At 39.6% G+C, this 12,301-nt stretch overlaps 1 protein-coding gene across 1 annotated transcript in view; it reads right to left on the reverse strand.

Moving 5' to 3' along the window:
- Positions 1–2,615: 2,615 nt before the first annotated feature.
- LOC122565265 (myelin expression factor 2-like) overlaps positions 2,616–12,301 on the reverse strand; it is a 34,477-nt gene continuing 24,791 nt past the window's right edge. Inside the window, exons 15-18 of the mRNA XM_043721039.2 lie at positions 7,405–7,461; positions 6,198–6,571; positions 3,176–3,227; positions 2,616–2,971 (exon numbers count right to left, since the gene is read on the reverse strand). Coding sequence (XP_043576974.1) covers positions 2,808–2,971; positions 3,176–3,227; positions 6,198–6,571; positions 7,405–7,461 — 647 coding nt within the window. The 3' untranslated portion in view covers positions 2,616–2,807. The remainder of the gene's footprint in view (positions 2,972–3,175; positions 3,228–6,197; positions 6,572–7,404; positions 7,462–12,301) is intronic.

Genomic DNA, 12,301 nt, shown 5'->3' on the forward strand with positions numbered 1-12,301 from the left:
GGCATAAAGGTACTGAGGTATATATTCTGAACAAAATAATTATGGAGGGTTTAAGCTATAGGGAGAGGCTGAGTAGGCTGGGGCTATTTTCCCTGGATCTTTGGAGGCTGAAGGGATGTCACCTTGTCAACTTGAAGTCACCTTAGAGATTTAAGATCATGAGGGGCATAAATAGGTGATAGTCAAGGTCATTTACCCACAGTAGTGGAGTCTAAAACTACAGGGCATAAGTTTAAGGTTTAAAAGGGGACTAAAGGGCAACTATTCATGCAGAGTGGTGTGTGTATGGAATGAGTTGCTAGTGGTGGAGGCTGGCATAATTGCAACATTTAAAAGGCATCTGGATGGGTATGAGTAAGGAGGATTTAAAGAGATATGGGCCAAGGGCTGTCAAATGGGACTACAAAAGATTACTTTAGGACAGCTGGTCAGCAAGTTGGACTGAAGGGTCCGTCTCTATGCTGTACAGCTCTATGACTAAGTAAAGAAATTAATCTGGATTTTTCTAGGTCATAGAAATAAATTAGAAAAATAAAGTTGTAAAAATTTCAGAATATCAATCTTTCTGACATTCTGCATGCTGGCACCTGGCCTCAAGGGAGACCTCCACCACCTCACCGCCACCTAGACTGGACCCACCAACATAAGAATTGCTCCAATTCTGGTGCTCTCACCACAACCGAACAGAAACTTGCCCCATCAACAAGAGTCTCTGCCTCCACTGCCAGGCCACCACACCATGAGCCCTGCTTCGGCTGCAGAAATCACCTTACTGGTGCCATCCTGAGTCTGCTACCAGAGTTGCTGTCCCCAGTTGCTGGAGCAGCTTTGATGCCAGTCCCAAATAGCCGAATTGGCCTCACTGTCACAGGCAACATAGGTCAGTGACCAGACAGATGCGAATAGATTTTAGGGAAATTAAGAACATGGACAGCAGAGGTTGAATGATCTCAAATTTACCAAAGTTTAAATGGGAAATCAGCAATTCATCAGGATAATAAAGGTCTGGAGATAAGAGGCTTGAATGAGAGTTTCCACATAAATAGCAGTAGAGAAGTCTGGCGACATTAAACATGGAAATTTTGATCTTAGTGATGAAAAATGTCAAAATGCATCAGAGGTTAAATTTGATATTGAGGTTGCAAGTAGATTTAGTCCTACATAGTGACTAAGGAGAGGTTAGAATCAGCACATGGGCTGTGTTAATGGTGATGAGAATACAATGGCTTCAGTCTTACCAGTATTGAACTGAAGGATATTTCTGTTCAGGCAGTACTGGAGTTCAGCAACTCAACAGAACTGGACAGGTTCTTTTATCCAGGTGAGGTTGTGCATGATGTTCTAAAGGCAGCATGTAGATGAAAGACAGAATACCAAAGATAGATTCTTGGGGCAAGACCAGAGTAAACAGTGTAAAATAAGGAACAAACACCATTCCAAGTGGTATTCTGGTACAATTAAATTCCAGAGAAGCATGTCCCTGCCCAAGATGATAGTCACAAACTATTTTCTTCCACTACTTGTCAACTATGTGAAAGCCTGCAAACAGGTTGAGAAGGGCTAGAATTTCCCTATATCAAACATATTGGATGTCATATGATTTTAATGAGCTACGTTAGTACAATATTAAAGTAGTAAGCTGTATGGTATTCAAACATGATTTCCAGGTAGAGTAAATCCATACCTGACATTTTAATTTTGAGTAAATCAAACCATGATGATTGAGGTTAATGTGTTTCATTGGTACTATAGTTGACTTCATCGGAGGTTCAGTTGAGATGGAAAAACAGTGGTTTAATCTCTAAGTGGCCCTATAAAACTGTATGGGATCCATGTACAATAAGAAATATAACTCAGCAGACATCGTATATAACAAGGGAGAAAAATAACCCTGGTCAATTCTACAAAACTCTATGAACATCTGGGGACTACTTCCAAAATTGGAAGAGTGCCCTAAGGACTAGTGAAGCAAGAGTCTGACAAAGTCATAGTCTCAGAAACACAAACTCCGGTAACACCATTACATTCATGAGTCTACTGCACAACTGGCATGCAGACCCACCAGAGGTGGCAGCATAATGGTACACTGTCAGGATGGAGTGCCCTTCAAATCCTCAACATTAACTTTGGATACCATGAAGCATCATGGCAACAGGACAAAGATAGCAAGAAAAAAAAACAGTAAGCTATTATGTTCCGCCCAACCCCTCTGCTGATGAATCATAACTCACATATTGACCACCACTTGGAGGATTCACAGATGGTGACAAGCTGAACACTTGCTAGCTGGGGAATTTGAACATCCATCACAAGAAGTGTCTTGATTCAAGTCCTAAAGGCATTGCTTCAGTCTGGCAGGTATTTCCGATGACAAGGGAACCAAGAGGGAAAAACATACTTGACCCCATCCTCACCAACTTGCCAACCATGCAACATTTCCAGTCTCAGGAAAATAGTCCTTGTGGAGATAGAGTGCCACCTTCACATTGAGAGTACCTCAGTTGTCAGCAACTAAAGTCCAAGCATCCATGAGACACTGGGCCATCAGCAGCTTCATTCAAAGTATATTCACACAAGACACTATTATTAACAAAATACCATCACAAAACAATAAATTTTCTCAAATCACATTTATTATTGAATCACTAATACAGAAGTGTATTTTTTCACACTAAATAAAAACAAAATGCAATGTGCACATTGTCAAACTGTCCATTCAAAATTTTTTTTTAAATGAATGGAACAAAAACACTAAAAAGGACAGTTTTACTGTTTGGTCGTTTTAAAAATTATACTAAAAATGGATTTTAAACATTTCTGTCAAGTCGGACATCAATTTCTCTGCCATAAAGTCGGATTCCATTCATCATCCTGCAGGCACGCTCTGCAGAATCTGGACTTTCAAAACGAACCACACCACAACCCTTAGACTTGCCATTTTCCATCTTGATATCTGCATAATGCACATATCCTGCATTTGAAATGCAAAGAACAAGATTTTTAAAACTTCTAGATCCAGTGTTTATCATATATTAAACTACAAGAGTAGAAAATTTACAAATCTGGTTTTAAAATACACTTAGAACTTTGCCATGCAACTCATGCAAATTAATTTCTGAAGTGTAGCAAAAGGCCAGAAGCAAAGAACTATTTTTTCTGGAATTTTCAAACTTACCAAATTCACTGAATTTATCTTTCAGCATTTGCCAGGTGATGTCATAAGGGAGCTTGAAAAAAGAAAAAAATAATTTTAAAAAGTGAACAGCTGAACATATACAAACATTAAGGGCTATCTCTTACATTTATTGAGCTACAGGAAGAATGGTGTGAAATATGAAAAGGGTTCAGAAAAGATTTAAGGATGTTGCCATGGTTGAGCTAGAGGGAGAGGCTGAATAGGCTGGGGCTGTTTTCCCTGGAGCATGAAAGGCTGAGGGGTGACCTTATAGATTCATAAAATCATGAAGAGCATGGGTAGGGTAAACATACTTTTCCCTGGGGTGGGGGGAGTCCAGAACTAGAGGGCATAGGTTTAGGAGGAGAGGGAGAAGATATAAAAGGGACCTAAGGGACAACATTTTCACAGAGGGTGGAATGAGTTGCCAGCGGAAGTAGTGGAGGCTAGTACAATTGCAACATCTCAAAGACAACTGGATGGGTACGTGAATAGGAAGGGTTTAAAAGGATATGGGCCAAGTGCTGGCAAATGGGACTGGATTAGGTTGGGATATCTGGTCGGCACGATGAGTTGAACCGTAGGGTCTGTTTCCATGCTGGACATCTTTAAAACTCTAAAAAGGATAAAAATAATGGGATAGCTGTGATGAGCCCTGTATTGAATGGGGCAGGGATTGCATTTAGAGTAGACTATAGGAAAGGAGGATTTCCTTGATAAATATTGATGCTGCTCAATGGGAAATGTATCACGTACAAAGCAACGAAGGGGCTGAGATGGTCAGTTTGGAGCATCATGGGGACAGTGATCTGGTATCATAAATATTAAGTTTAACTCTAACCATATGGAGGACAAAGAGCAAACTCGAACAAAAATGCTGAACTGGAAGGTAGTCAGTTAAGGAGGGATCTGGCCTAGGCAAGACTGCAGGTAGAAATGTAATCAAGGCTGCCTTTAAAGAGATGGTTTCATAACAGTCAAGGTACATACTTTGAAGTGGAAAACATGACAAACAACTGAAGCTAGAATCCCATGGATGATATAGCAGAGAGCGTGAGAAAGTGCAAAATGGCAATCTCTGAAAGATATCAGGTTAAACATGGCAGAATCAAGCTGAACCAAAAAAAAGTGAAGAGCAAAGCGTCAGTGGCAGGATGATTATTTGCTAATAAGACTATCCAAAAAGGTATCCAACAGACACAGAACAGTAAAGAGAACTGGTAGGAGCAGAGGTGCTGATTATTAATCAAAATGGTGATCTTATAACAGTGGTAGAAAGTGTAACTGAAGTTCTAAAATGAATAATTTGCAGTGTTTACAAAGGAAGGTGATTTTATCAAATGTGAAATTACAGAAAATGTGAAGGTACAGACAGGCTGACAATACTTAAAATAGATGTCAGCCTGGACTGATTGCATTCAACATTACTGCAAACGTAGGGTGGAAATTGCCAGGAAATTAGCCAATCTTTAAATCCTCCAATATATGCTGATACAAAAGGATTGTAGAATTACAAATCATACAAGGAACTTCACCCAGAGGGCTGTAAATCCACATAATTCCTTGTGCAGTGAAACAGTTAACACTACTTTACAATGCTTTTAAAGTTAAGATAGATGTTTTTTTAAACAATAGGATTTAAGGGATAGACTTTATTGAATGGGTGAGCAGGTCCCAAGGGCCAGATGGCCTACTTTTGCTCCTCGTTTTTAATGTACCCTTGTTCAAAAATAGGAGCAAGGAGAAACTGGAAAATTGCAGATCAGTTTGTCAGCAATAAGGAAGCTTTTAGAAACAATGAATAAATATTGTCAACAAGGACAGCTAAGGAAATCAACAAGAATTTGTTATAGGCAAACTGCATTTGACAGACTTGATATTAAGACTCTTGATAATATTTGTTGTGTATACAAATTGCAAAATATTTGATCAAGTACATATTAAGTTGGTTCAAAAAACTGAGGTCGACAGAATAAAAAGGATCAGCAACATCTGATGAAACAAGCCAAGAGATAGAAACCAGCTGCAATGAATGGCCATTTTCCAAACTGGAGTGAGATATACAATGCTCATCACTACTATTTGGTATACAATCACCACTTGGACTTTTGAGTTACAGGCTAACTATTTTTGGAAATCTGTAGATAAAGCTTTGAAGTGTGTCAAGGTGAAGGAAAATAACATTAAGCTGTTTTTCCATTCCACCAACCTAAAATGGACGAAATACAATGAAAGTGCATCATGGTACACTACATAGAGACAAGAGAAGAGATAATACATGCTTAACACTGCAAGGCGATGCAAGAACAACAGGATTTCGAAAAGAAAATTTGATAAATACTTGGGAGGAAAAAAATACAAGCATGAGGTAAAAAGCAGAGGAGTGCGTTTAATTAGTTTGCCCTTTAAAACGTTCAAAACACAATTACTGAAAGAAAGTGCTTTTCTACTACTGTGATTCTGCAAGTTTAAAGAATTTGCCATTCCATCGGAGCCTAAGTATGGTTTAAATTCAGATCTCCACTGTCCAAGACTGACTATTCATATAACAAGCTAGTTGGTTGTCAGACTTTTTTTATTTCACTCGTGGGACATGGGGATTTGCTGGCTGGATCAGCATTTACTGTCTGTCCCTAGTTGCCCTTCAAAGTGCTCATTGCATCCTACCACAAGGAGTCATCATCTCCAAGTAAAGAAAAAGTACAAAAAAATTTACCTTTTTGTAATTTATTGAAGCTATTGCAGTTGCTATTCATACTCAAATAAAGCAGTGTGAATTTAGTGTTACTGTCAATGCTTCAAACATTTAACAGGTTAAATAACATGCTAGTAGAAAATGAGGCAGAGATCAAACAGTTGCATTTTAGTCAAGTTGTTAAAATTCCCTATTGGTCTGCTCGCCTTAATTGCTCTAGCTTATTCTTTGTGTACTAAAGCAGATGCGTAAACCTTTTAGTTTTTATATCCAACAATATTTCATGTGCCTCGTGTATGTTTAAAAAATTAATGAAAATATACTCACATTTCGAACAAATATTTGACAGATTCTTCTTGAATTAAGATTTCCAGTACCGGTTCCCATGGATCCTCCATAGTTACCACTGAAACGATTACGATCCATGTCTGCTGGCTTGTCAAAACCACCTGCCATTCCAGAACCCATACGATCCATACCACCACCCATTCTATCACCACTCTGGCCCATCCAATCCATTCCAGGTCCCATACGGTCAACATTAGATGCCATCCCAGAACCCATGTTGGATGGGATTCTGTCCATTCCCAGGCCAGTTCGATCCATAGCGCCACCCATACGATCCATTCCAGGTCCCATGCGATCCATGTTGTCCATACCAATGCCTCCGCCCATTTTATTCATTCCTCCCATTCCAATACCTATGGAGGGAGAAGCATTTTAACAAGGAAAAAAAATGGCATGTACTACTCCAACTGCATCAGTACAGATGCAGAACAAGCTGTACCCCTGAAATGGCTTTTTAAACGTTGCATCCAAAAAGGTCCCTACTTCTGCACAATAATCACCATGATTGGTAAAAAGAACAATGCACTAAATACGGATTGAAATCCTCAAAATCTTTCCTGTGGCTGATTTTAATTTGGCAATATACCCTAATATTGGTGAAAAATGATGTCACTGCATTTACAATCCAAACTCTAAGACTCTGAAGTCAAGGGTTCAAATTCCACATGGCAGCAAGAGGAATATTAATTCAAGTAACAAATCTGGAATTCAAGGTTAGCCTCAGTGATAGTGCCATTACTGAAACTACCATCTGTCATAAAACCCAACTCATTCAGTAATGGTCTTTAAGAATTAGCTGGTCTGATCCACATGCAATTCTAGACCCATGATAATGTGGTTGACCCCTAACTGCAAGCCACTTAGCTCAAGGGCAATTAGGGATGGGCAACAAATGGTGGCTTCGTCAACAATGCCCACTTCACATGATAAATTAGAAACACCAGTTTACTTTACATTCCCTTGGTGATGGTATACATGCACCTTCACAACAAAGATGCATTACTTAACGTCATTTTAATTTTTAAAGTGCATTCTGGAATGTTGGTATTTGCAACACATTTGCTACATTTTTAAATGACCCTTTTAATGACAATAGCAAACTATCCAGCAGTATTCTGAATTTGGATCTTAAAATATTGACTCTGCAGCAAGTTAACAATCAAAAGTAGTGTTGAGATGTTCTTACCCATCCCTGATCCCATGCCTGGTGTACCAGCAGCCATGCCACCACTCATCCCACCAGCTAAAATGGGGAATTAAAAAAAATACATGCAAAATTAAGCTTTTAAAGAGATTGTCTTGAAATTTATTTGATCATAGGATGTGGACATCACTGGCTTGGCCAGCATTTATTGCCCATCTCTAATTGCCCTTGAGTAATGTAACCCTGAAAGCTATAACTTAGAAACTCAGATTTTATAACAAAATTTAAAAAGAATTGAAGACACCCCTAACCAATGCAATTTCAATTTAGAATTCAAATCCCTACAGTCAGCTAAGTTTCAACAGTTAAAACCACAAGGACCAGGAAATTTCATACCCCAATTGCTAGTCTGTACCATTTTTAAATCTTTGGTCGACCTGGGCTACATTCTAGATTATCCTTGACATCAAATTAGGAAGAGAAAGGCACCAGGGTTCCTATTGCTGAGTGCTATTCAGAACTCAAGCTTTAAGTACAGATGGATATCAGGTTAGGGCATGGTCAGCCATGGTGTATACTGTGGCAAAATCGTATGGGAGGGGATAAATTTAAGTATAATGAAAATCATTATTCAAAATCTGTAAACTGAAGCCAGTCGGGTAGAATCCGAGAAATAGGAGAGTCGATGTTTCAGGCATAAGCCTATCAGGAATGCCCAAAACAAATTCTCCTGCTCCTCAGATGCTGCCATACCGGCTATGCTTTCCCAGCTCCACACTCTTCGACTCTGATCTCCAGCATCTGCAGACCTCATTTTCTCTCAATCTGTAAACAGATTATTAGCTTCCAAGATACCTGAACAATGTAACGTACCAGAAAAGTTACATCTGAACTAAAAACTGAACTATATTCTTAAGGCAGGAGAGAAGTCAGAACTCAAACAGATTTTCAGAAAATGCTGGCCTTGCAAGTTATTCTGAATTTGGACAATCTAATCCTATTCTCACACTGAAGTCAGCAAATACCAGAAACAAATATTTCATTTATTAGTGGGCAGGAAATCTAACATTTCAGCACAGTACAGGCCCTTCGGCCCTCTGTCACACCAACTTGTGAAACCAACCTGAAGCCCATCTAACCTACACTATTCCATTTTCATCCAATGACCATTTAAAAGCCCTTAAAGTTGGCGAGTCTACGTTTTGGGCATTCCTGATGATAGGCTTATGCCTGGAACCTCTAATCTCCTGTTCCTCGGATGCTGCCTGACTGGCTTCAATTTACAGATTTTGAATTATGATTTTCATTTTCCTTAAATTTATCCTCTCCCATACTATTTGGTCAGTGTACATCATGGCTGACCATACCCTAATCCGATATCCATGCCCCTACTGAGTAAAGAAACTACCCCTGACATCTGTCCTAGATCTATCACCCCTCAATTTAAACCTATGTCCCCTGATGGTAACCATCACCATCCAAAAGAAAAAGGCTTTCAGTGTCCACCCTAACCCTCTGATTATGTTATCTCAATTAAGTCACCTCTCAACCTTCTTTTCTCTAATGAAAACAATCTCAACTCCCTCAACCTTTCTTCATAAGACCTTCCCTCCATACCAGCCAACATCTCAAGATTCCACATCCTTGCTATAATGTGGTGACCAGAACTGTACGCAATACTCCAAGCACAACTGCAAAGTTTTGTATAGCTGCAAAATGACCTTGTGGCTCCAAAATCTGATCCTTCTACCAATAAGAGCTAACACACCATATGCCTTCTTAACAACCCTATCAACCTGGGCGATAACTTTTAAGGATCTATATATAGAAATAGAGATCTCTCTGCTCATCTACACAACCATGATTATTACCATTAGCCCAGTACTCTGCATCCCTGCTTTCCAAAGAAAATCACCACACACCTTTCCGCATTAAACTCCATTTTCCACTTCTCAGCCCAGCTCTGCAGCTTATCTATGTTCCTCTAACCTGCAACACCGCTCGGCACTATCCACAACGCCACCGACCTTAGTGCCATTCCCAAATTTACTAACCTATCCTTCTCCATCCTCATCTAGATCATGTATAAAATTGACAAACAGTAAATCCAAAACAGATCCTTGCGTATACAAGTAACTGAACTCCAGGATGAACATTTCCCATCAAACACCACCCTATCTTCTGTCAACTGGCCAATTCCGGATCCAAATCGCTAATTCACCCTCAATCCCATGCTTCCGCACTTTGTGCGATAGCCTGTGTGGAACCTTAAACACCTCACTAAAATTCATATACACCACATGAACCATTTTAACCTCATCCACTTGTTTGGTCACCATCTCAAAGAACTAAGGTTTTGAGGCACAAACTACCCATCACAAAACAGTGTTGACTATCCCTAACCAAATTATTTCATTGTCGATGATTACAAATCCCAGCTAGTGTAACCTTTTCCAATACTACCCACAACCAAAGTAAGGCTCACAGGTCTATGATTACCAGGACTGTCTCTACTTCTCTTCTTGAAGGGGACATTTGCTGTCCTCTCGTCTTCTGACACTATTCCTGTAGACAATGACATCATAAAGATCAAAGCCAAAGGCTCTGCAATCTCCCCCCTAGCTTCCCAGAGAATCCATGAATTAATCCCATACAGCCCAGGGGACTTATCTATTTTCACACTTTCCAAAGTTGCTAACACGTACTCCTTGTAAACCTCAATCCTGTCTAGTCTAGAAGCCTGTATCTCAGTAATCTCCTTAACAATGTATTCGCATTGGAAGACAGACCAAAGAAAATTCATTTAGCACTTCCCCAACCTCCTCAGACTCCACACACAACTTCCCACTACTATCCTTGATTGGGCCTCATCTTCCTCGAGTCATTCTTTTATTCCTGACATACCATAGAAAGCTTTAGGGTTTTCCTTGAACGTACCTGCCAATGACATCTCATGTCCCCTCCAGGCTCTTAGCTTGCTCTTCAAGTCTTTCCTGGCTAACCTGCAACTCTTAAGCACCCTAACTGAGCCCTCACATCTCATCCCAAAATAGGCCTTCTTCTTGACAAGAGATTCGGCGACTTTAGTAAATCACAGCTTCTTTGCTCAACTGCTTCCTCTCTGCCTGACAGGAACATACTTATCAAGGACCCGCAGTAGGAACAAACCGGTTTGGATGCAGGTCTTTAGGAAAGCTGGCAGCAGAAAGTGCGTGGATTTAAGCTTTAAAGCTTAAGTATGGAATTGCTATCAAGTCTGGAAATCAAGTCAACTTCCATCAATATCAATAGCTTAAGATACCAATTTAAGTATTCCTATTAAATTGCATGCAACAGTAACTTGGAGAAACAATTTGTAAAGGCCAATCAGGCTTTCACTGTGGTATATTTGCATGCAGTGGAAGCTACATGTTAATGCACATAGCCCTATTCTTTAGAATAAACGCAACTGCCACACACTAGTTCATTCCTTGGGACAATGTCTTAACCAGTCAACCTGCCTGGTTCAAATTTAAACAGAGCTTGGCAGTTAACAATCTAAATGGTGCATTCTCGGTGGGAACGACACTAGCAGAGTCTATTTGCCAACTACAGCATACTCAGCATTATATAACATAAAACTTATTCCCTCTAAAATTGGTATTCTTGTGAAGTGTCCTAATTAGGACAAGACAAAAAGCTTCTATAAAATGTAATTTTCAGCAAGTTCTATACTAGCAAATAACTACCCGGAATAATTTTATTGAAGAACAGAACTTAATTACTAAAATGATTGTTTACTTGCAACCATCAGGACTGAAACGAAAGAAAACCAACTTAACTTAAAACAACAATTTATAACAAAGGCAGGTGTTGTTTAGACTATGGCTAGGCAGTTAGAACAGTCAACTGACTAAATTCAAACAAGTTGGCTCTGGTCAGGGCACTGCCTTGAAAGCTAAGCAAAGATTGGTTGTTTCCACTGCACCTCTTGCTAAGAAAATGGTTTAGTAGAAACATTCTTTTTAACTACAAAAACCAGGATCTTGTGCATAAATGTGATTCATGCATGGTAGAAGCTACTTACATTATGAGCCCAATGACAATCTTAAATTGGTTTCCAGTGCAATTCTTAGCAGTCAGGACTCATTAAATGTTATCCACAGCAAAATCACATCTAATGCTGCGTGCTCTGTTTAGAGTTTTATTAACATAAGCTGATTGCAACAGGTTGACTGCTCAGAGTCAAAGCAGCAAATTGCTTGATATGGCCCTTCAGGTGGTTTGGACATGTAGCCTGCACACATGGCATTTACATTGGGTGTAAAACTCATACGTTACTCATTTTTGTGGCAGGTAGAATCTTTTTGGCTTGAGTGTAGCATCCTCAGTGGAGGGAAAAACCACTTGTCATGTTACCTGAAAGTAGCAATGTGGCATTTTCTTTATATTGATTTGCAGTCACGTACCATGAATGTCTCATCCTGGCAGTGGAGGAATGGGTGGCTTTGGTCGAGACTTCAGCAGAAATGGCATTGGAATGTCATGTGGTTATGGGGATACCTCTGGTGGAATGAGAAATTCAAGTAGCTACACTGCAGTAAACATAGTGGTATTCTCCACTAAGGGTGCTGCTGTCAAACCAAATAAACAAAAACAAACAGTCTGCCTACCACATGAGTAACATAATACAAGCTTCAGCACTGGTGCAATGCCAAATAGGCTGGAGGACCCAAAGACTGACAGACCATATCAAACATGTCCCTTTGACAGTCTGCTGACCTTGCTCAACAAGCCCAAGCTGGTAAAACTCAGAAGTGCACAACATCAGACACAATTCTGATGTTGGACATCATTTTATAATTAATCCTGACAAGACTAATAATTCTACAGGAATCCAATTTATCAGCTGCAATTGCAGTGTGATCCATTTGTCCATACTAGAAACTAAGCAACTCAC

Source organism: Chiloscyllium plagiosum, unplaced genomic scaffold (genome assembly GCF_037043375.1).
Source record: "Chiloscyllium plagiosum isolate Xiang-an unplaced genomic scaffold, Cpla_swu_hap1 HiC_scaffold_28, whole genome shotgun sequence".
NCBI classification, from domain to species: Eukaryota; Metazoa; Chordata; class Chondrichthyes; order Orectolobiformes; family Hemiscylliidae; genus Chiloscyllium; species Chiloscyllium plagiosum.